Source organism: Nycticebus coucang, chromosome 21 (genome assembly GCF_027406575.1).
Source record: "Nycticebus coucang isolate mNycCou1 chromosome 21, mNycCou1.pri, whole genome shotgun sequence".
Lineage (NCBI taxonomy): Eukaryota > Metazoa > Chordata > Mammalia > Primates > Lorisidae > Nycticebus > Nycticebus coucang.
The window spans coordinates 42,223,543-42,244,781 of NC_069800.1; the positions used below are offsets into that span (position 1 = coordinate 42,223,543).

A 21,239-nucleotide genomic window follows, 5' to 3' on the forward strand; every position below is an offset into this window, starting at 1 on the left:
AAGAGATAATAGATTCCCATTAATTTATTTGACCATTGTTAGGTAACATCTGATCTAGGCTGAATTCAACTTATCTGATAATTTTTCCTTTTCTACTTTATTATTTTTTTTTTTTTGAGACAGAGTCTCACTATGTCACCCTCGGTAGAGTACCATGGCGTCACAGCTCACAGCAACCTTAAATTCTTGGACTTAAGCAATCCTCTTGCCTCAGCCTCCCAAGTAGCTGGGACTACAGGCGCCCGCCACAATGCCCAGCTGTTTGTTGTTGTGTTGTCATTGTTATTTAGCAGGCCTGGACTGGGTTCGAACCTGCCAGTCCCAGTGCATGTGGCTGGTGCCCTAACCATGGAACATGGGCAACGAGCCTTCTTTGTTTCTTTTGAGACAGTCTCATTCTGTGGCCCAGGCTGGAGTGGCATGGCATCATACCTCACAGCAACCTCAAACTCTTGGGCTTGAGCACTCAGCCTCCCAAGTAGCTAGAACTACAAGAACCTGCCCCCATGCCCAGTCAGTTTTTCCTATTCTAACTATGACTGAAAGGAAGAAAAGCCAAAAACAAAACCTTAAATAGCAAAAATGAACAAGTGATTTTTTTTTTTTGAGACGGAGTCTCATTTTATTGTCCTCAGTAGAGTGCCATGGTGTCATAGCTCACAGCAACCTCAAACTCTTGGGCTTAAGCGATTCTCTTGCCTCAACCTCCTGAGTAGCTGGGACTACAGGTGCCCGCCACAACACCTTGCTATTTTTATTTTTTTTTGGCTGGGGCTGGGTTTGAACCCACCACCTCCTGTATCACCTTGCTATTTTTAAAGACAGGGGTCTCGCTCTTGCTCAGGCTGCTTTTGAATTCCTGAGCTCAGGCAATCCAGCCTCCTTAAACAAGTGCTATAATTAACAGCTAATACAAGTATGTGCCAGCCGCTAGGTTAAGTGATCTAGATGCATTATTTCATTTAATCTTTACAACAATTCTATGAGGCTGTTTGTATATTCTTACTGCCCTCATTTCACAGTTGAGAAAACTGAATCTTAGAGAAGTAGCCTGTCTGCCCAAAGTTACAAACTTGTAAGTAATAAAGCTGAGACCTAGGCTCGGCACCTGTACCTCAGGAGCTAGGGCGCCAGCCACATACCCTGGAGCTGGCAGGTTTGAATCCAGCCTGGGTCTGCCAAACAATAACAACAACCAAAAAATAGCTGGGTGTTGTGGCGGGCACCTGTAGTCCCAGCTACTTGGGAGGCTGGAGCATGAGAATCACTTAAACCCAAGAGTTTGAGGTTGCTGTGAACTGTGACTCCATGGCACTCTACCGAAGGCAACATAGTGAAAGTCTGTCTCAAAAAAAAAAAAAAAAGGCTGAGGGCGGTGCCTGTGGCTCAGTCGGTAAGGCGCCGGCCCCATATACCGAGGGTGGCGGGTTCAAACCCAGCCTCGGCCAAACTGCAACCAAAAAATAGCTGGACATTGTGGCGGGCGCCTGTAGTCCCAGCTACTCGGGAGGCTGAGGCAAGAGAATCGCTTAAGCCCAGGAGTTGGAGGTTGCTGTGAGCTGTGTGATGCCACGGCACTCTACCGAGGGCCATAAAGTAAGACTCTGTCTCTACAAAAAAAAAAAAAAAAAAAAGCTGAGACCTAAAGCTAGAAAGTCTGACCCGAGAGTTGTACATGGTTTTTGTTTTTTTGCCTTCTTTAATGACTAGAACAAACCCTCCAGATTCCATTTACTCCATCTTCATTCAATCTTCACAGGAACAGTAATTTAAATTTAAAAACTATTATCACATTAGAAATAACATATCAGAAGGGAAAGACCAGCTAACTGGAGGCAAGCATACCTATGAAAACAATAAGTACAGTAATTGCTGGCAGTCTAACAGTAAAGGAAAAAACTAAAAGATTTAAAACAGGCCAGGCCGGGGGGCTCACACCTGTAATCCAAGCATTCTGAAGATCTGAAGATTGAGGAGGGAGGATAGCTTGAGCTTAGGAGTTCAAGACTAGCCAGAGGAAGAGCAAGACCCCATTTCTACTACTAAAAACAAAAATTTAGCCAGGTGCTGTGGCATGTGCCTATAGTCCTAGCTACTCAGTAAGCTGAAGCAGGAGGATCACTTGAGCCCAGGAGTTCTGAGGTTGCAGTGAGCTGTGATGATGCCACTGCACTCTATGAGGGGCCACAGAGCAAGACTCTGCCCTAAAAAAAAAAAAAAAAAGTACAAACACTAAAAACAGCACAGCAATTGAAGTTCAACAGGATAAGTAAGCCCACCTATTACAACTCAAAGATGATAGTCTGGCAAAACACAGTTAAGAGTTGTCAAGACATTCCAAATCATTCAAAAAGGTAACAAGTAGGTTAAAAGGCAAAAGAACGAAAAATGAATCAAACAAATTCTAAACGGTTAACAAAAACAAAGACTTAAGATCCTGGTACCCACTGCAAAACAAAGCCAACACTTTTTGTATGGTCACAGACTCTAACCATACAAAAATAATGTTTGCATCATTAAGTAAGCAATTCCACAAAATAGCTTGCTTTAATTCACATTCCTTATAAGGGGTCAAATTATATTTTGCTACTGATTCAAAATCATAATTTCAGAGCTCTGTTGGGGTTCGGAGGGAGTGGAAAGGAAGACAAACTTACATGACAAAACATAACAAAAATTATCCTTAGGCCAGGCGCAGTGGCTCACGCCTGTAATCCTAGCACGCTGGGAGGCCAAGGTGGGTGGATCACTTGAGCTCAGGAGTTTGAGACCAGCCCATTTCATCTCTACTAAAAATGAAAAACTGAGGCAAGAGGATGGCTTGATCCCAAGAGTTGGAGGTTGCTGTGAGTTTTGACGCCATAGCACTCTACCAAAGGTGACAAAGTGAGACTCTGTCTTAAAAATAAATAGATAGATAGATATCATCCTTAAGAATGCAAAACATTAAAAATTTTTAAAAAAGAATACAAAATAAACTTTTTTTGGGTAAGAACCTGGATGAAAGTGCAGCAAAATAAACTTCAAAAAGAAACAATCTAGTAATAAAAACTTCTTATGCAAAATAATCCAATCATTCATTTAACAAGTATCTACTAAGAATCTAGTCTGAATATAGACTTAATCTGTGTGTAAACTACCACTCTCTGTTCAGGAACAACTCAAGTTGCTCCTCCCAAGTTTGTTGATGTTCTTAAACCCACAATTTATTATTGAGGTATTAAGCCTCAACAGTACTATCCTTGTCTCTCAGTGATTCCAGTGGCTCATAAATAACACTGATCTCTTTTACATATAAGGAAAGCAAATAACCCAGCTAGCAAAGTAAAGAAAAAAAGGAGTGTCAAGCCTTAGTTGGGCGGCTCCCTAATACCTCTAAAAGGCAAGCATAAAGATGGGGACAAGGAAAGAAAAACTCACTGACCAGGAATCTCAAATAATAAAAGGAATAAAAATAATCTCAAATAACGATGGTATCAATTCTCCCCCGTGGCAAATAATAACAACAATTACTACCATTTATTAAGTCTTCTAATGTAAGACTTGTCACTATAAGATGCATTTGTATTTATTCTCTCTCTCTCTCTCTCTTTCTCTCTCTCTCTCTCTCCCTCTCTCGATCTACATCAGCGGTTCTCAACCTCTGGGTCGCGAAATGTATTAAAGGGCCGCAGCATTAGGAAGGTTGAGAACCACTGGTTTACATGGGCCAATTTCACAGAAAAGAAAATAGATGTTCTGGGCGGCGCCTGTGGCTCAGTCAGTAGGGCGCCGGCCCCATATACCGAGGGTCGCGGGTTCAAGCCCGGCCCCGGCCAAACTGCAACCAAAAAATAGCCAGGCGTTGTGGCGGGCGCCTGTAGTCCCAGCTACTCGGGAGGCTGAGGCAAGAGAATCGCTTGAGCCCAGGAGTTGGAGGTTGCTGTGAGCTGTGTGAGGCCACGGCACTCTACCGAGGGCCATAAAGTGAGACTCTGTCTCTACAAAAAAAAAAAAAAAGAAAATAGATGTTCTGAGGAGGTTAAGTAACTTACAGTTGCCCAGTGGACAGGAGAGCAGCTGGAATGAAGCCTGAGCTCCCCTCTACCCCCTCACCAAGCTACAGGTTCTCTCCCACACTATTCCCCCCATTCTGTGACAGCACAGCACCCAGAACCCCTTCCTGCTAAATGAGAAGAGTAGGAAGATAACAACACTGTCTGGAGAGTTAATAACAGGAGAGTTTCCAAATCTGGGAGGGGAGAATTCCTGTTCGTCTTGGTGCTGACCACCTGCCATGTACTGGCAGCTCTGTGCATCCTGTCTTGCTCACTCCATTTGGGCCTTCTGACAATGCCAGTTGTGTTTTGGCTTTATTTCTCCCCCACGGTAGTTTATAAGCTGCTTTAAGTGGACCTGATTTTGAATTTAGTGAAGACCAGTGGGCACTGGGGCAGGTCTGTCACTGTGGCTGCAATAAAGGAATCCCCACAGGGGACTCTCCCGCAGGTTGTTTCCCTTACTCTATCACCAGCTGAAGCCAAGAAAGCACGACCTAGATGGCCACAGTCAAGCCCCAGCAGTGTGCTAATGAATGAGTTTATTGATCTGAGAACTGGCACGCTGACCCTTTCCCAAGGCTGTGTACATGGCTAGCTCCACCTGGTTTCCCAAATTCCCTCCCCAATGAAACCTAATCCTTAGGGCAGAATGAGGGTCACAAAACAGTCTGTGGGCAAACAGACAAGTAGGGTGAGGCCTTCCTGAAGCCATCTCACCTGACAATGAGCCTCCAAGAGCTGTACCTGGCCTGTAGCTTGCCTGTCAAATCCACTATAAAGAACAAGTCCCTGGGTAGCAGGTACCAGGGCACTTAGGTTATGCAATGTTGGTAAAATGCTGCTGCATAGGCCTTTGGTTTGGGCAATAAAGCTAAATATTGTGGGTGTTTGAACACTGTAGCTCTGGCTGGGGGAGGGAGAAAGAGGAAGTGCACACGGCCAGGGTTCACCATATATAGCAGGTCTGGAGCTGCTCGGATCCAGCAGGAGCCCGAATGCCCCACAGCTACATCAAAACTGCTGTGGTAGTTGAAAAGAGAACCTATTGCATAGGCTACCAGTGTCTGCCAGGGCAGTTCTCTGCTGGACTGAGACTGGCATCAGTCTGCTTTCCAACCCCCACACTTTATTTCCTTCTCTTCTCTCCCAAAACTTCTTCCCCTCAGCTTATAAAAACATTCCAGTGTTTCCCTCTCTTAAAATAAAAAACAACAAAAATGCTTCCCCTCCATCCTATTTATTTCTCCCTCTAGTGATCACCTTATCTTTTTTTTTTTTTTTCTGAGACAGAGCCTCAAGCTGTAGCCCTGGGTTGAGTGCCGTAGCATCACAGCTCACAGCCAACTCCAACTCCTGGGCTCAAATGATGCTTCTGCCTCCACATCCCAAGTAGCTGGGACTACAGGCTCCCGCCACAATGCCCAGCTATTTTTTGTTGCAATCATCATTGCTGTTTGGCGGGCCAGGCTGGATTTGAACCTGCCAGCTTAGGTGATTGTGGTTGCACCTGTGGCTCAAAGGAGTAGGGCACTGGCCCCATATGCCAGAGGTGGCGGGTTCAAACCCAGCCCCGGCCAAAAACTGCAAAAAGAAAGAATAACCGGGCCTTGTGGCGGGTGCCTGTAGTCCCAGCTACTTGGGAGGCTGAGGCAAGAGAATTTCTTAAGCCCAAGAGTTTGAGGTTGCTGTGAGCTGTGATGCTATGACACTCTACCAAGGGCAACATAATGAGACTCTGTCTCAACAACAACAACAAAAATTGATTTCTACAACAAGAAGGTACTACTGCTCCATGACAATTTTATAAGGGGAGTCTTGGGCAAGCACAGTAGCTCAAGCCTGTAAATTCTAGCACTCTGGGAAGCCAAGGCAGGTGGATTGCTTGGAGTTCCAGACCGGCCGGAGCAAGAGCAAGACCCCTTCTATACTAAAAATAGAAAAACTAGCTGGGCGTGGTGGCACACACCTGTAGTCCCACCTACTGGAAAGGCAGAGACAAGAGGATTGCTCAAGCACAAGAGTTTGAGGTCACTATGAGCTATGACACCACGACACTCTACTAGATGACGGATTGAGACACTGTCTCAAAAAAAAAAAAAAAAAATTAAGGGAACACTTAATTTTAATCTTAGTTTCAGAAGAGGAACTAATTCTGCCCTCAGAGGGAAGGGAAGGGTTCAAAGAAGAAACAATATATGAATTGGATATTGAAAGAAAAATAGGAGCTTGTCAGTAAAGAGGAAGGGGAAAGGCCGCCTTCCAGGCAGAAAAAAAAATTTGTATAGAAGGCAATACTTCTACCACACAGTTTAGCTTTTTCTTGCAGAGGAGGAAATAGTGGCGGTAACGGTGCCTAGCATGGCAACAGATGAGACTAGTAAAGGCAGCATAGGTCATATATGGTGGGATATGAATGCCACATTCCCAAACTTGTATTCAATCTGAGAATAAAGAAGACTATTTAGTAAAAAAGAACATGTGCATGTAAGTGTGCCTGCATGTGTGCCCTGATCCGATTTGTATTGAGAAGACCAGTGGAATAAAGAAGGCTAAAGACCAGTCTCCAGGCATTGTTGGTTGTAACCCATGAAATCAATTTAGTGAGTGACATCTTGAATTTCTATTTAAAAGAATTCAAATGGAATAGAAAATATCAGAGATTATCTGATGTTGTAAGGACAAATTTTAGAAAACTTTGGTTTCAGATACATGTGTGCATTCTGGGTCCTAAAGCAACATGCATTTGTAACTATGAGTCAGAGTCAAAAAAGTCTGACTTGGGTGACTGACCAAGTAAAGGAGGTGAGGGCAAAGTCAAGGAGGACCCCAGGTTTCTCATGTGAGCACAATGCCACTGGGCAAGACAGGGAGCAGAGGAGGAGGCCTGCTTTTATCAAGTGGACAGGCGGATGCTGGAGACAGGGCAGACAGCTGCCTCTCTCTGTACTCTTTCAGCAGCCATAGTCAATGCTAATTTTGTTCAGCAAAGACAATGAATACAAGTCATTGCAGTTGCAAGCTCACATGAATACAAAACTGATAAAGAATCTTCTAAGAACTATAGGGTGTCCCAGCCCTACATCCCAATCCACAGAAAAACTGTGGAATGAGAAAAAGGAGACAGAATAAATGAAGCATCAATACTTCCTCTAAGGAACTAACAGGTTGTGAGAAATTGTTTCTCCAGTCTGAGAGTCAACCATTATCCCTGGGAACTCAAATAAGCAATCTGAAATGTCAGCTACCAGGGTATTTTTATTGGGAATTTGTCTATTTTTTTTGTTTTGGGGGACAGGATTATTTCTACTTTTATGACTGTTTTCTAAGCCTCCCCATGTCTCCCTCATACTACCACCTCCAATAAATATTTCATTCCTGATACCTCTAGCAAGTCCACAGAATTCTGAAATTTTGGATTTGGCTATCCCTCGGTTATCCACCTAGAGCTTCAGGCTAAGAGGACAGGGACTAGAGCATAACTCCTCCACAGACGTGAGATGCATCTCTCCCGCCTCCTAATACCCTCTATTCCTTAGACAGACAGTTCTCTAGTTCCGCACTGCTCTACAAACCTGCCCCAGAAACATCAGGGAACTGGAGGCCCTCAAATACTCCATGTTTTTGTTCATGTTCTGTATGTTGCTCCTGCTATTCCCTCAACCTGAAATGTCCTCCCTTTCTATGACAGAAATTCTCTTTACCGGGCGGCGCCTGTGGCTCAGTGAGTGGGGCGCCGGCCCCATATGCCGAGGGTGGCAAGTTCAGGCCCAGTCCCCGCCAAACTGCAACAAAAAAATAGCCGGGCGTTGTGGCGGGCGCCTGTAGTCCCAGCTGCTCGGGAGGCTGAGGCAAGAGAATCACTTAAGCCCAGGAGTTGGAGGTTGCTGTGAGCTGTGTGAGGCCACGGCACTCTACCGAGGGCCATAAAGTGAGACTCTGTCTCTACAAAAAAAAAAAAAAAAAGAAATTCTCTTTACCTTTTTGGTATATCTCAAGTGTCACCTCTACCACAGGGCCACTCTTTATCCTATACCCCTCACCACCACCAAATTTAGATCTAGTTACACTACTTTGTGCTTCCACTGTACCCGCTTGTGCCTTGGACACAGCGTTTCTCTATTATCCATTATAGGCAATTGTACTTTATGTCTGTTTTCTACTAGACTAAATTTTTTGAAGGTACAGACCATGTCATATCATTCTTTTCAATGCCCCATGGTCCTAAACAATGCCCCAATTTAGTAAGAGTTTCGAATTGAAAAGCTACTGATTGATTCCACCAAAGCCTGCAAATCATCAGAACTAAGGAAGACCAAGCATTGATATGAAACAGACAGCCTCCCTCTCCCGCTACCTAGCCGGGGGTGGTACATCCCATTCCTAAGAAATTAAAGCAACTTCAGCAAGGAAGACTCAGCCGGCACAGTTTGGAAACTTTAAAGAACTGCAAGTAGTTTCAAGGTTCTCCCAGCTGCTATTAGTCAGGTATTGACCTTGGGATGTGGTCACAGGGATTATATATTTTATTTTGCCATCCACTCCCTCTAACACTCTGATACCTCTAGCTATATGGGCAATAAAGAGTCTTTCATACAAGCTCTGAATATTATCTTTGAGCTCCTCTGGGAACAGCCTAGCCTTCTCTCAACCCTCCCACCTTTCCAGTGAGTAATTCCACAGTGCCACCTCTGCAGTCTCCCCTCTTGAAAAGTAATTTCCCCCTCAATATATCCAGCTTCCCTCCCTGAACCCTTTCCCTGACCTTCACCATTACGACAGTAGTAAGGTAATGTGCCTTCTTAGCCAACTGACTAAAAGACATGGTGCATTTTGAAGAACTAACAGGAAGAGTTAGCAAGGGTTTTAACAGCTGTAGCTTCCTCTGTGATCCTATAGGCACTACTTACTCATATTTATTATAGAGCTTAGCCATTCTTACTTATAATTGACCATTTCACATGTCTTACCTACATAACTAGACTGTGAGCTTCTTTAGAACTATCTCTAGCTCCCAGCAAAGTACCCAGGATATGTCCTGGGTGTGCACTCAATAAACTACTAGCTTAGAAAAAAACAGCATAAAATAAACTGTAACCATAGGCCCCTTAGCCAAACTCAGTGACTATGTGAGTCCAGAAGAAGAAACATTTCAGAGGTGATCAAAACCAAAGCATCTTTATATAGTAGTCAGCACTGTGATGCAAAGGCTCAGCTGAAGGTAGCCTCAAACAAGGGGCCTTTTGATGGGGCAGCCATTCCCCATGCCCCTCAGATGCTCACTATGGTCAAAGTAGTAAACTTAGTTCTCCAGAATTTACTTTCCCAAGATCTGGCAGTTCAATAAATACATTCCCCAGCCCCCCACTTCAACAACTCTCCTATATCCTTCTGACCTTTAATACTGTGTAACATTAGATGAAAAATTGATTTTTTTTGGCGACTTATTTCACAGCTGAAGAAAAAATACACTGTTTAAGGTGTTAAATATTTTTACATGCAACAAACCTGGCATGAATCTAACTCGTATACACACTTTAGAGGTACAGGCATAAATGTCAGTGCTATAATTTGTTATAGGTTTCTGATGACCAGCAATGAAAATGACCACGGATTCTCACAATTCAAACCACTTTTACGTAAATGTGAACTTTTCCTAAAACAGCTAAGGGAAAGAACTTTCCATCCAAGCTCACAGAGTTTCTTAGAGATACTGATAGCATTGTTCGCTGGGTTAGGTGTTCTTTGAAAAATATCCTACAAATATTAGTTTCTTTCTGGGCCTATGCTTTGACCTTTAATAAAAATGTGCTTCAAGACACCAGTTATTAAAAAATGAAAGGAACCATTTTTAATGCCTGAACAACTGCCATTTCATATAATCAGCCCTGCTAAAGGCTATACCTTACAAGTCAGCAGTGTTTAAAAAAAATACATTGGGTGACCTCACTAATTGCTTACTTACCAGACATGAAGTAGCGTTATAAGAAACCACGAATTGAATGTATCAGGCATCTGACACCCTGGAAAATAACAATAAAATATAAGTATGTGAGGGTTTAGAGGAGGCAATATATATTTTAAATATTAGTAGGAATTTGTTCAACTAAAATATATGGCAGTTACAGTGCTCTCTGATTATGCTGTCACTATAAAGCCAGTGAACCTCAGAGCAACCCTGTGGCCTGAATGAGCATTGACTTGGGTCAAGACCAGTCTTCTCATTCCAGCCCTGTTACCCCTCTGTTGTGTGACCTTAGGCAAATCACTTCTTCTCTGAGTCTTAGTATTCTTACTTTGTATAATGTAGCTTTAGATGATCTCTATGTTTTTTTCCAACTTCTGTGTGATTTTACAATATTTTCTCTTCCTGGCTTAAATTCTGAAAAGCTAGGCAAACGCCACCTTGCCTACCCCACTTTTTTTTTTTTTGGTTTTTGGCCAGGTCTAGGTTTGAACCCGCCACCCCGGCATATGGGACCAGCACCCTACTCCAGCTTTTTTCTGTAAGGCTCCACTGAGAAGTTTAAGTCTTTCTAGTATCCTTTTCCTATTTTATTTCTTCAAGGTGCTGTGAATCAAGGTATGCTGAATGATTTGCCCAAAAGAAACGACCAGGAGAAAAAAGTAGGGCTCTAAGGGAGCTATGGCTAAATAAAAAACAGACCAAATCCAATGAAAGGACATTCATCGCACCCAAAATGACAAAACTGGGAAGAGTGTCTCCTTGGTTTCAAATCCCACAAATTAGGTCTATACTCAGATATCCAAGCCTCTCAATTCTCAGATCTCCAAGAAATGCCTCTTGGCCAGGCAAAGTGGCTCACACCTGTAATCCCAGCACTTGGAGGCTGAGGTGGGAGGATCACTTGAAACCAGGAGTTTGAGACCAGACTGAGCAAGAGTGATACCTTGTCTCTATAAAAAACAAAACAGCATGGTGGGTGGTGCATGCAGTCCTAGATACTCAGGAAGTTGAAGCATGAGGATTGGTTGAGTCCAGGAGTTCAAGGCTGAAGTGAGCTATGGCCTGCCATTGAACTTCAGCCTGAGTGACAGAGCAAGACTCTATCTCCAAAAAAAAAAAAAGAAGAAGAAAAGAAAGAAGAGAGGAAAAAGGAGAATGAGGGAAGAGAGGAAAGGAAAGAAAAATGCCCCTGGCTAGATAAGGGGGTCCCCCACTATTAAATGTACCCTGTTATTACATGTCAGAGAGAAAAAACTACAGCAAGAAGATAAAGAAAAAAGAGAATCAATGAGGAACTCGGGTCCTTATGGTAGAATCTGTCTTTTGGAGCAGTGACTCAAGAAAAGGTTTATCCCCTGCCTTTCAGCTATCAGTGAGGTACACAATGTACTGAATGATAACAACCTGGGATCACTAGGAGATAAAACACAGGGCAGGACTCCTTTCAGCTATACTAATAGCACCAATAATTAATTATAAAGAGCTGTAATTTATCATGGGCCTACTGTGTATCAGACATTTTAGCAGGTGCTTTACATGCATTAACTCAATGAATCCTCCCCCAAATCCTGTGAGGTAGGCATTGATATTATTCCCATCGATAGGAGAGAAGACTGACTCTTAGACAGATCAAGACAATTGTTGCTCAAGTTCAGGCAGCTATGAAATGAGACACCTAGGATCAAATTTAGATCTGCTTAATTCCAGACAATACATTGTTAATCACTAGTCTAACTGCTTCTTTAAGACTAATGTCAGAAACTAACACACACTAAGCCATCCTATATGCCAGATCCACTGCTAGTCATCTACATTATTTCACTTAATCCTCAATTAAACATGGAAAGAAGTATTATAATCATCATTGTAGAGATGAAGAAACAGACTCAAAAAGGCTAAGTAACTTGCAGGCAGCCACAATTAACAAGTGGCAGGGCTGGGTTTGAAGCCAGGTCTGTCACAAAGTGACACCAAAATACTCTAGTGAACTTATTAGGAGGTGCCCAGCAGCTGTCAAGTGGACTTCCTCTCAGAGCCCAGCAAGAGGGAGAAGGCTGGCCTGGCCAGCCATACAGCTATTAAGACACATGCCATCTGAGAATGGGCCAACACCCTCCACCTAGAACGAGAATAGCCCTGAGAAACTCTCAAGCCCGGATCTGAAGTTGGGTCTTTTTTGGATGCTAGAACAAAACATTAAGAAGAAAAGTTCTTGGAAGTCTGGAAAATGAAATTTGGCTGTTTCTAAAGGACAATCTGTTCAATCACTACCTCTACATCAAAGATTCTCAGCAGCCTCCAGGAGCCTTTCCAATTTTCTCAAAGGGAATCAGTTCTTCTTTTTTTTTTCAGTTTTTTTTGGCCGGGGCCAGGCTTGAACCCACTACCTCCGGCATATGGGGTCAGCGCCCAACACTTTGAGCCACAGGCGCTGCCCAGGGAATCAGTTCTTAAACTGGAAAGCATGGGCTGACAGAGAGGCCAGCAGCTGGACCTGGGTCACAATTTCCCCTTCTGGGGGTCACCTCAGGGCTGAAGATGGGAAAAGACCTGGCACATGATTGAGCCCCTATACCCAATGAGGTCCCTAAAAAATAAGACCAATGCGTGAGCGCCTCAAAAATGTAGCAAATTCTTTAGCTCAATGAAGTGTATTTAAACCTTCAAAGTTAAAACCTGTTAGACTCTTTTGCCATAATCACACTTTTGCTCCAATTCACATTCAGCTTTATTTTCTGAAGCTAGGTACTTTCTTTCTGGACACTAAATTGGATAAAATTAAATAAATAATTACTGTCATGGGGGGCAACATTTATATAGTTGTTGATGTAACTCAGAGTCAGAATGCCTGATTCAAAACCCTGACTCTACCTCTAACTGACTACATACTTACTTAGCCTCCAAGCACCTTGTTTTCTTCTCTATGAAAATGGGACGAACAAGTAGCTTAATTTGTAATATTTTTGTAAGGAAAAATCTTATCATTTTATAGGCCTTATCTCATTAATTATCATTACCTTAATGAGATAAGGCGTATAAAATGCTTAGCAAAATGGTTAATATTTAACAGGTAGTCAATATTTTGTTACTGTTTTTCAGTAAATTATTTAAATAATAGCATTTAAGTTATCACTAACAAACCTCACTAATTACTTAAGATTATGTCAATAAACTGACAAACCTCAACCACTGACTCAAAACTTACTCATTACCAAGCCTTCTCTTCTCCAAGGTCGCTAGGCACTTAAGAGTTAAAGACAAAGCAGTCTGCAAACAACAGGGTGGACTTAAAAACACAAGCTTTACTGATTGGCCACTTCTGCTCCAAAGTGCTCTTCATAGCAGAATTGGTCACCAAAAGACCATCACCAAAGCGCTGCACACTCAGGTATGGCATGCTCATTTATGACAGATGAGAGACATCAGAACACCTGAGAAGCAGCAGTGGGCTTCTAAGATACCTTACCACTCAGAATCCCCCATACCTAGCTGTCTGTATCTAACCCTTTGAATACTTCAGCTCTGAGGATGATAGAAAGTCTGTAACTTTGGGCAGCGCCTGTGGCTCAAAGGAGTAGGGTGCCGGCTCCACATACCGGAGGTGGTAGGTTCAAACCCAGCCCCGGCCAAAAACAGCAAAAAAAAAAAAAAAAAAGTCTGTAATTTTGGCATTTTATGGGCGCCTATTCAAGAGGCTAAAGGACATTATTGTTTACTCACAAAGACTAAGTAAACAATTTATTCATAAACATTCTTCATGAAATAGCACCAGCCTCACTTTTACTAGGCATGGGGTGGGTGAATATAACACTAGCCAGTTGAGATTCTATCCTTTGAAAAATGAATTCTGGGCCAGGCAAGGTGGCTCACACCTGTTATCTCAGCACCCTGCAAGGCTGAGGAAGGAGGATCACATGAGGTCTGGAATTTTGAGACCAGCCTGAGCAAAACAAGACCCCATCTCTACTAAAAATAGAAAAATTAGCTGGACATAGTAGTGTGGGCCTGTAGTCCCAGCTACTTTAGAAGTTGAGGCAGAAGGACTGTTTGAGCGCAAGAGTTTGAGGTTGCTCTGAGGTAGGCTGACACCATGGCACTCTAGCCAGGGCAACAGAGAGTCTGTCTCAAAAACCAAACCAAACTAAACAAAACACTTAATTCTCAGAACTCTAAAAATCAGTGCCTAAAATACCAAAAATCCAAGTAAACGATGACTACTTTAAAGGTGTAATCTTTTTTTTATTTTTTTATTTTTAATTTTTTCGCTTTCAATTTCAGCTTGCTTGTTCATTCTTCGTTTGAAGATTTTTTTGTTTGTTTTGTTTTTCTTTGTTTTGTTTTTTTTTTTCTGTTCTTCCTTTGGCGATTCTCTTTCCCTTTGCCTCCCAAGTAGCTGGGATTATAGACGCCCACCACAACACCCGCTCTTTTTGGTGCTGGTAGAGACGGGGTTTCACTCTGGCTCACTCCTGCTCATACTGGTCTCGAACCTCTGAGCTCAGGCAATCCACCAGCCTCGGCCGCCCACAGCACTGGGACTGCAGGCATGAGCCACCACGCCCAGCCACAATATCTATTACCTGATATCAAACCTGTCTAGCCTTTTTAGAATCCAAAGCCACAAGAAAGTCACGTTACTTTATAGCTATCTTTAATCATCTGCCTCTGGATGGTATGTTTCAGATTTGCTCCCTTTTTATTCACCAGCCACCATTCAGAACTACTTTGGTTTGATTTTAAAACTTAATCTGCCCACAAATGACAAAGTTGGGCCACAGTGGAACATGATACAAATTAACATGCTATAGGTCTTAAAGGGAAATTGAATCTTAGGAAACCTGAAGTAAGAGTATGCCATTGAATATTTCACTGGCTCCCTAGGTAACTACTTCAAAGACAAAGCTAGGACAAAGCCCACAGAGATACACATGCTCTAGTAGGTATAAACATCATTTTCCAATACCAATTGAACATCTCACAGAGGTAGTTCTCATTTAAACATAATAAAATACAAAAAATATTAAGATGAATTACAATTTCTAATTTGTAATTAGATTCATTCACAGGCAAAATGTTACAATGGAAAAAAAAAAAACCTCTGGATTTTAAGATAGACAACATAGGTTTAAGTAAGGTTTGGTTAAGCAACCTTAGGTGAGTCACTTAACCCTCTTTAAGTTTCAACTGTTTCTGAAAATAAAACAAAGATGAGAACACTAAAACAAGCCCTTCTATGCTATAAGGTTTAGAAACTCCTAAATCAAATAAATATAAAAGCATACTATGTAAATGTGTGCTATTAGTATGTAAGAGTTATGACTTTCATAAACTGATCTTAAGTTTTATAAGTAGTTTACATGATATATTAACTTATATATGTAAAAACAGTCTTATTCAATACAATGATATTAACTTAAAAACTTTCAATAATGAGAAGTTTGCTAAAACAGACAGTAAACAACCTTTCAAAATAATTATAATAAATTTCTGAGCTACTTATTGAATTAAATATTAAATAGATGTCTGAGGATAAGGTTTTAAAAAGGTCTGATGAAAAATACTTAGACATGAATTCAAGAAAATACTTAAGAAAAAAGACAGCTTCTAACATTAATAGTTTCATCTGCTAGAGGAAGGATATTTTCTCCTTGTGGACTAATTTCTCCTAAAATGAGAAATGTTAGAAGTTAACAAAGAAGCAGGAAAGTTTTCCTTCCTGGATATGAATAATAAGAAATAAAAAGCAGACACTAAATTGCAATTATAATTCAGTATAGTATTTTAACTTTCTTTTTTTTTTTTTTTGTAGAGACAGTTTCACTTTAGCACCCACGGTAAATGCCATGACATCACAGCTCACAGCAACCTCCAACTCCTGGGCTTAGGCGATTCTCTTGCCTCAGCCTCCCGAGTAGCTGGGACTTACAGGCGCCCGCCACAATGCCCGGCTATTTTTTTGTTGCAGTTTGGACAGGGCTGGGTTTGAACCTGCCACCCTCAGTATATGGGGCTGGCGCCCTGCCCACTGAACACAGGCGCTGCCCGGTATTTTAACTTTCTAATGTCAATCTGCTGAGATGGTAAAATAAACAAAATAACCTGTGTTTGATTTTTTAAAACCAAAATAGTAAATAAATAACCAAAACTGCATCTAGCTTTCTTCATTGTTAATAAAATTTTATATAAATATTTGCTGTCAGAAAAAAAAATGGCAAGTGTAAGCTTAACGCCTATAACTCAGTGAGTAGGACGCCTGCCACCTACACCAACGTTGGCGGGTTCGAGCCTGGCCCAGGCCAGCCAAACAACAGTGACAACGGCAACAAAAAAATAGCCAAATAGCCAGGCGTTGTCATGGGCCCCTATAGTCCCAGCTATGTGGGAGGCTGAGGTTGCTGAGAGGTGTGATTCCACGGTGCTCTACCGAGGGCAACATAGTAAGACTCTGTCTCAATAAATAAAAAAAAAGTGTAGGGCAGCACCTGTGGCTCAATGAGTAAGGCACCAGCCCCGTATACCAGAGGTGGCGGGTTCAAACCTGGCCCTGGCAAAAAAAAAAAAAAAAGTGTATACAGTTAGTTGCTTTTTTTTTCTTTGTTTGTTTAAGACACAGTCTCATTCTCTAACTCATACTCTAACCCCCAGGTTACAGTGCATGGCATCAGCCCCACTCACGGCAACCTCAAACTCTTGGGCTCAAGCAATCCTCCTGCCTCAGCCTCACAGAAGCTGGGACTACAGGCACCCACCACAATGCCTGGCTAATTTTTTCTATTTTTAGTAGAGACAGGGTTCTTGCTCTTGCTCAGGCCAGTCTTCCTGCCTCGGCCTCCCAGAGTACTAGGATTACACGGGTGAGCCACCATGCCTGGCCCCACGTCTTTCTTGCTTGAGAATATGGCTGTTACCATAGCAGTGCACAATACATTTTATTCTAAAAATCTGTGAAGCTGGAAACGGCTTAATCTCTCCCAATGATTTTATAAGTACCTCCTTTAATTAATTTTGTTAATAACTACAACAGTTTACAGCATCAAAATCAATATTGATTGATATAATCAACTGTGCTGGTTTAAATTAATAAAACCCCTTCAGGAGAAGTTTATCAATGGGGTATAAATAATAAAATTATATGTGCCTTTTGACCCAATAGTCCTTTAACAGAAAGAAAAATTAGGCCAGGTGCAATGGCTCAAGCCTACAATCCTAGCACTCTGGGAGGCCAAGGTGGGTAGACAGTGTGAGCCCACAAGTTCGAGATCAGTCTGAGCAATAATCGAGACCCCCGTCTCTACTAAAAATAGAAAAACTGAGGCAAGAGGATCGCTTGAGCCCAAGAGTTGGAAATTGCTGTGAGCTATGATGGATGCCACAACACTCTACCCAGGGCAACAGCTTGAGACTCTTATCTCATAAAAAAAAAAAAAAGAAAGAAAGAAAAAGAAAAATTGGCCAGGCACAGTGGTTTAGGCCTGTAATCTTAGCAGTCTGGGAGGCCAAGGAAGGTGCATTTCTTGAGCTCAAGAATTCGACATCAGCCTGAACAAGAGCAAGACCCCATCTCTACTAAAAATAGAAAAAAAGCTAGCTGGACGTTGTGACCAGTGCCTATGGTCCCAGCTACTCAGAAGGCTGAGGCAAGATGGCTGGAACCTGAGACTTTGAGGTTGCTATGAGCTATGATGACACTATGGCACTCTACCCAGGGCGAAAGAGTGAGACTCTGTCTCAAAGAAAAAAAGAAAAAAATAGAAGAAAAAAGAAAAATCATGGCAGTGCCTGTGGCTCAGTGAGTAGGACACTGGCCCCATATACTGAGGGTGGCGGCTTCAAACCCGACCCTGGCCAAACTGCAACAAAAAAATAGCTGGGCATTGTGGTGGGCGCCTATAGTCGCAGCTACTCGGGAAGCTGAGGCAAGAGAATTGCACAAGCCCAAGAGCTGGAGGTTGCTGTGAGCTGTGATGCCACAGCAGTCTACTGAGGGTGACAAAGTGAAACTCTGTCTCTAAAAAAAAAAAAGAAAGAAAATCATGAGGCTTATTCCATTTATTTAACCGAAACAATTAAAAACTAAAAACAAAAGGAGAAATGATTAGTCAAAAGTTCAACAGAGTGCTAAACACAACATCCAGAATGTAAAATAGCATATGTTTAACTTTTTTATTTTGTTTTGAGACAGAATCTCACTCTGTTGCCCTGAATAGAGTGCCGTGGCATCGTAGCTCAAATTCTTGGGCTTAAGCAATTCTCTTGCCTTAGCCTCCCAAAGAGCTGAGACTAAATAGGCATTTGCCATAATGCTGTCAAATTACCAGACAAATTTTAAAGTTTTCTGTAAAATTGTCAAAATGTTTTATTTGTAGGATTGTTTTGGTCTTTATTCTATTACAAGAGAAAAATAGCCAGGTGAAGTAGCATGGGCCTATTGTCTCTGCTACCTGGGAGGCTGAGGTAGGCACATCACTTGAGCCCAGGAATTTGAGGCTAGCCTGGGCAACACAGTGAAACTCTGTCTCTTAAAAAAAAAAAAAATTTTTTTTGGCTCAGCGCCCAGAGCACAGTGGTTATGGTGCCAGCCACATACGAGGCTGGTGGGTTCAAACCTGGCCCAGGCCAGCTAAATAATAGTGACAACTGCAACAAAAAAATAGCCAGGCATTGTGGCGGGTGCCTGTGGTCCCAGCTACTTGGGAGGCTAAGGCAAGAGAATCACTTAAGCCCAAGAGTTTGAGGTTACTATGAACTACGATGCCACAACACTCTACTGAGGGCAACAGAGTGAGACTCTGTCTCAAAAAAAAAAAAAAAAAAAAAAAAATTTTTTTTTTTTTTTTTTTTTTGGCGGGGCACGGTGGCTCAACTCCTGTAATCCAACACTCTAGCAGGCCGAGGTGGGTAGAATGCCTGAGTTCACCGGTTCAAGACTAGCCTGAGCAACAGCGAGATTCTCATCTCTAAAAATAGCTGGACGTGTGGTAGGCACCTGAAGTCCCAGCTACTCAGGAGGCTGAGACAAGAGCATCACTTGACCCCAAGAGTTTGAGGTTGCTGTGAGCTATGATACTATGGCACTATACTGAGGGTGACAAAGTGAGACTCTGTCTCAAAAAGAAAAAAACTTTTTTTTTTAATTTAAAAAAGGGAAAAAAATAGATTATACACTTTGTGCAAGAAAATTGTTTCAGTAGTGACTTAAAAAAACTATTAAGACACAATAATAAAAATGAAAGATTTATTTTCCTTTTCAGAAGTGTCAAATGTTAACTTACTTAGAAAGAATTCCTCGAAGTCAGTTTTCTCCACACAGCTAGTATACATGCGCAGGGCGGCAATCTTAATCTTCTAGACAAAGAGAATAAAATCAAACTCAAGATATGACCAGTGGATGTTGTAGTACCATTAGACATGGATCGCAGAATCTCCTAGTTCTTCAACTAAAATGAACTAACCTGTGTTTAGGCAATTTATTTGAAACAATATAAATATTTTTTTCTTTTCTTAGAGCTAGCCATTCATACAGACTTTATACAATTTTCACATGAAAATTTTAGAAAAGTTTTCCCAATATTTAAGTGAAATCTCTCCTTTAATTCAAAATCATTTCCCATATTTGAGCCTCTAAACCACTGGTATTATCTTTATAATCTGAAACCCTTTATATTAAAAAATTACCCATTTTTCTGACCAAAATCAAACAAAACCCCTCAACTCTTTAATTATTGTTCAGAGGTACAACTATTTATTCTTTAAATCTTTGGGAGGGGATGTCTTTTTTTCTATGTTTTCTTTAGTTTTATAGTTTGCTAATTAATAGAACACTATATATAGAAATTAGGGTTTCTGATAAATGCAAAATTTAGTAGAAAGAGTAATTAATCTTTTATTATTCCTCAAAGCACTGAGAATTTTATTCACTGCGCTGTACACTTAAGATTTATATATTTTACTGTATGTAAATTAGGCCTTAATAAAAACAAATCTAAAATTAAATTCTTCTTTTTTTTGCAGTTTTTGGTCGGGGCTGGGTTTGAACCTGCCACCTCTGGCATATGGGGCTGGCGCCCTACCACTTTGAGCCACAGGCGCCGCCCTAAAATTAAATTCTTAAGAGCTGAATTATAAGATGTTTGGAGAACACTTAGAGATCTAAAAATAGATCTGCCATTCAATCCTATAATTCCTCTACTAGGTATATACCCAGAAGACCAAGAATCACATTATAACAAAGATACTTGTACAGAATGTTTACTGCAGCCCAATTCATAATTACCAAGTTGTGGAAAAAGCCCAAGTGCCCATCGATCCACGAATGGATTAATAAATTGTGGTATATGTACACCATGGAATATTATGCAGCCTTAAAGAAAGATGGAGACTTTACCTCTTTTATGTTTACATGGATGGAGCTGGAACATATTCTTCTTAGTAAAGTATCTCAAGAATGGAGGAAAAAGTATCCAATTTACTCAGCCTACTATGAAACTAATTTATGGCTTTCATATGAAAGCTATAACCCAGTTATAATCTAAGAATATGGGGAAGAGGGAGACGGAGGGAAGGGAGAGGGGAGGATGGACGGAGGGAGGGTGATAGGTGGGATTACACCTACGGTGCATCATACAAGGGTACATGTGAAACTTAGTAAATGTAGACTATAAATGTCTTAACATAATAACTAAGAAAATGCCAGGAAGGCTATGTTAACCAGTGTGATGAAAATATGTCAAATGGTTTATAAAACAAGTGTATGGTGCCCCATGATCGCATTAATGTACACAGCTATGATTTAATAATAAAAAAAAAAAGCTGAATTATAGGTCTAAAGACTAACTCAGTGCCAGCTGAACAGATTTTTTCAAAACATTTCATTAAGGACATAAATTTAAAAATTAGCACATCAACAAAAGGCTTATAGGAGCTTATTTTGTCTTAAAATAACAAGGACAGTCACAAACTCAAATATGCACAGACTAAAAAAAATATGCACAGATTGAAAAGGACATAGCAACTAAAGAAAAGCCAATCAAACTTAGTAGACCTATGATACACATTATCAAAGTCACCAAAGATAAACTATACCCAATATTATATAATGTTCATATTTTTCTATATTCTTTACAATAAAAAAACAAAGCAAAATTAAAAAACAGTATCTCTGATGGGCAGAAATACCCATCACAAATTAAGAAAGGATCATATCTCTGATTGCAAATAAGATTTTGTTATTTTCT

At 41.3% G+C, this 21,239-nt stretch overlaps 1 protein-coding gene across 7 annotated transcripts in view; it reads right to left on the reverse strand.

The window, feature by feature from the left end:
* LOC128573898 (ubiquinol-cytochrome-c reductase complex assembly factor 1) overlaps positions 1-21,239 on the reverse strand; it is a 123,970-nt gene that overhangs the window by 60,454 nt on the left and 42,277 nt on the right. For all 7 annotated transcript variants that reach the window (XM_053574416.1, XM_053574418.1, XM_053574417.1 and 4 more), the window contains 2 exons: positions 19,278-19,350; positions 10,003-10,060 (listed from right to left, as the gene is read on the reverse strand). In XM_053574416.1, coding sequence (XP_053430391.1) covers positions 10,003-10,060; positions 19,278-19,350 — 131 coding nt within the window. The remainder of the gene's footprint in view (positions 1-10,002; positions 10,061-19,277; positions 19,351-21,239) is intronic.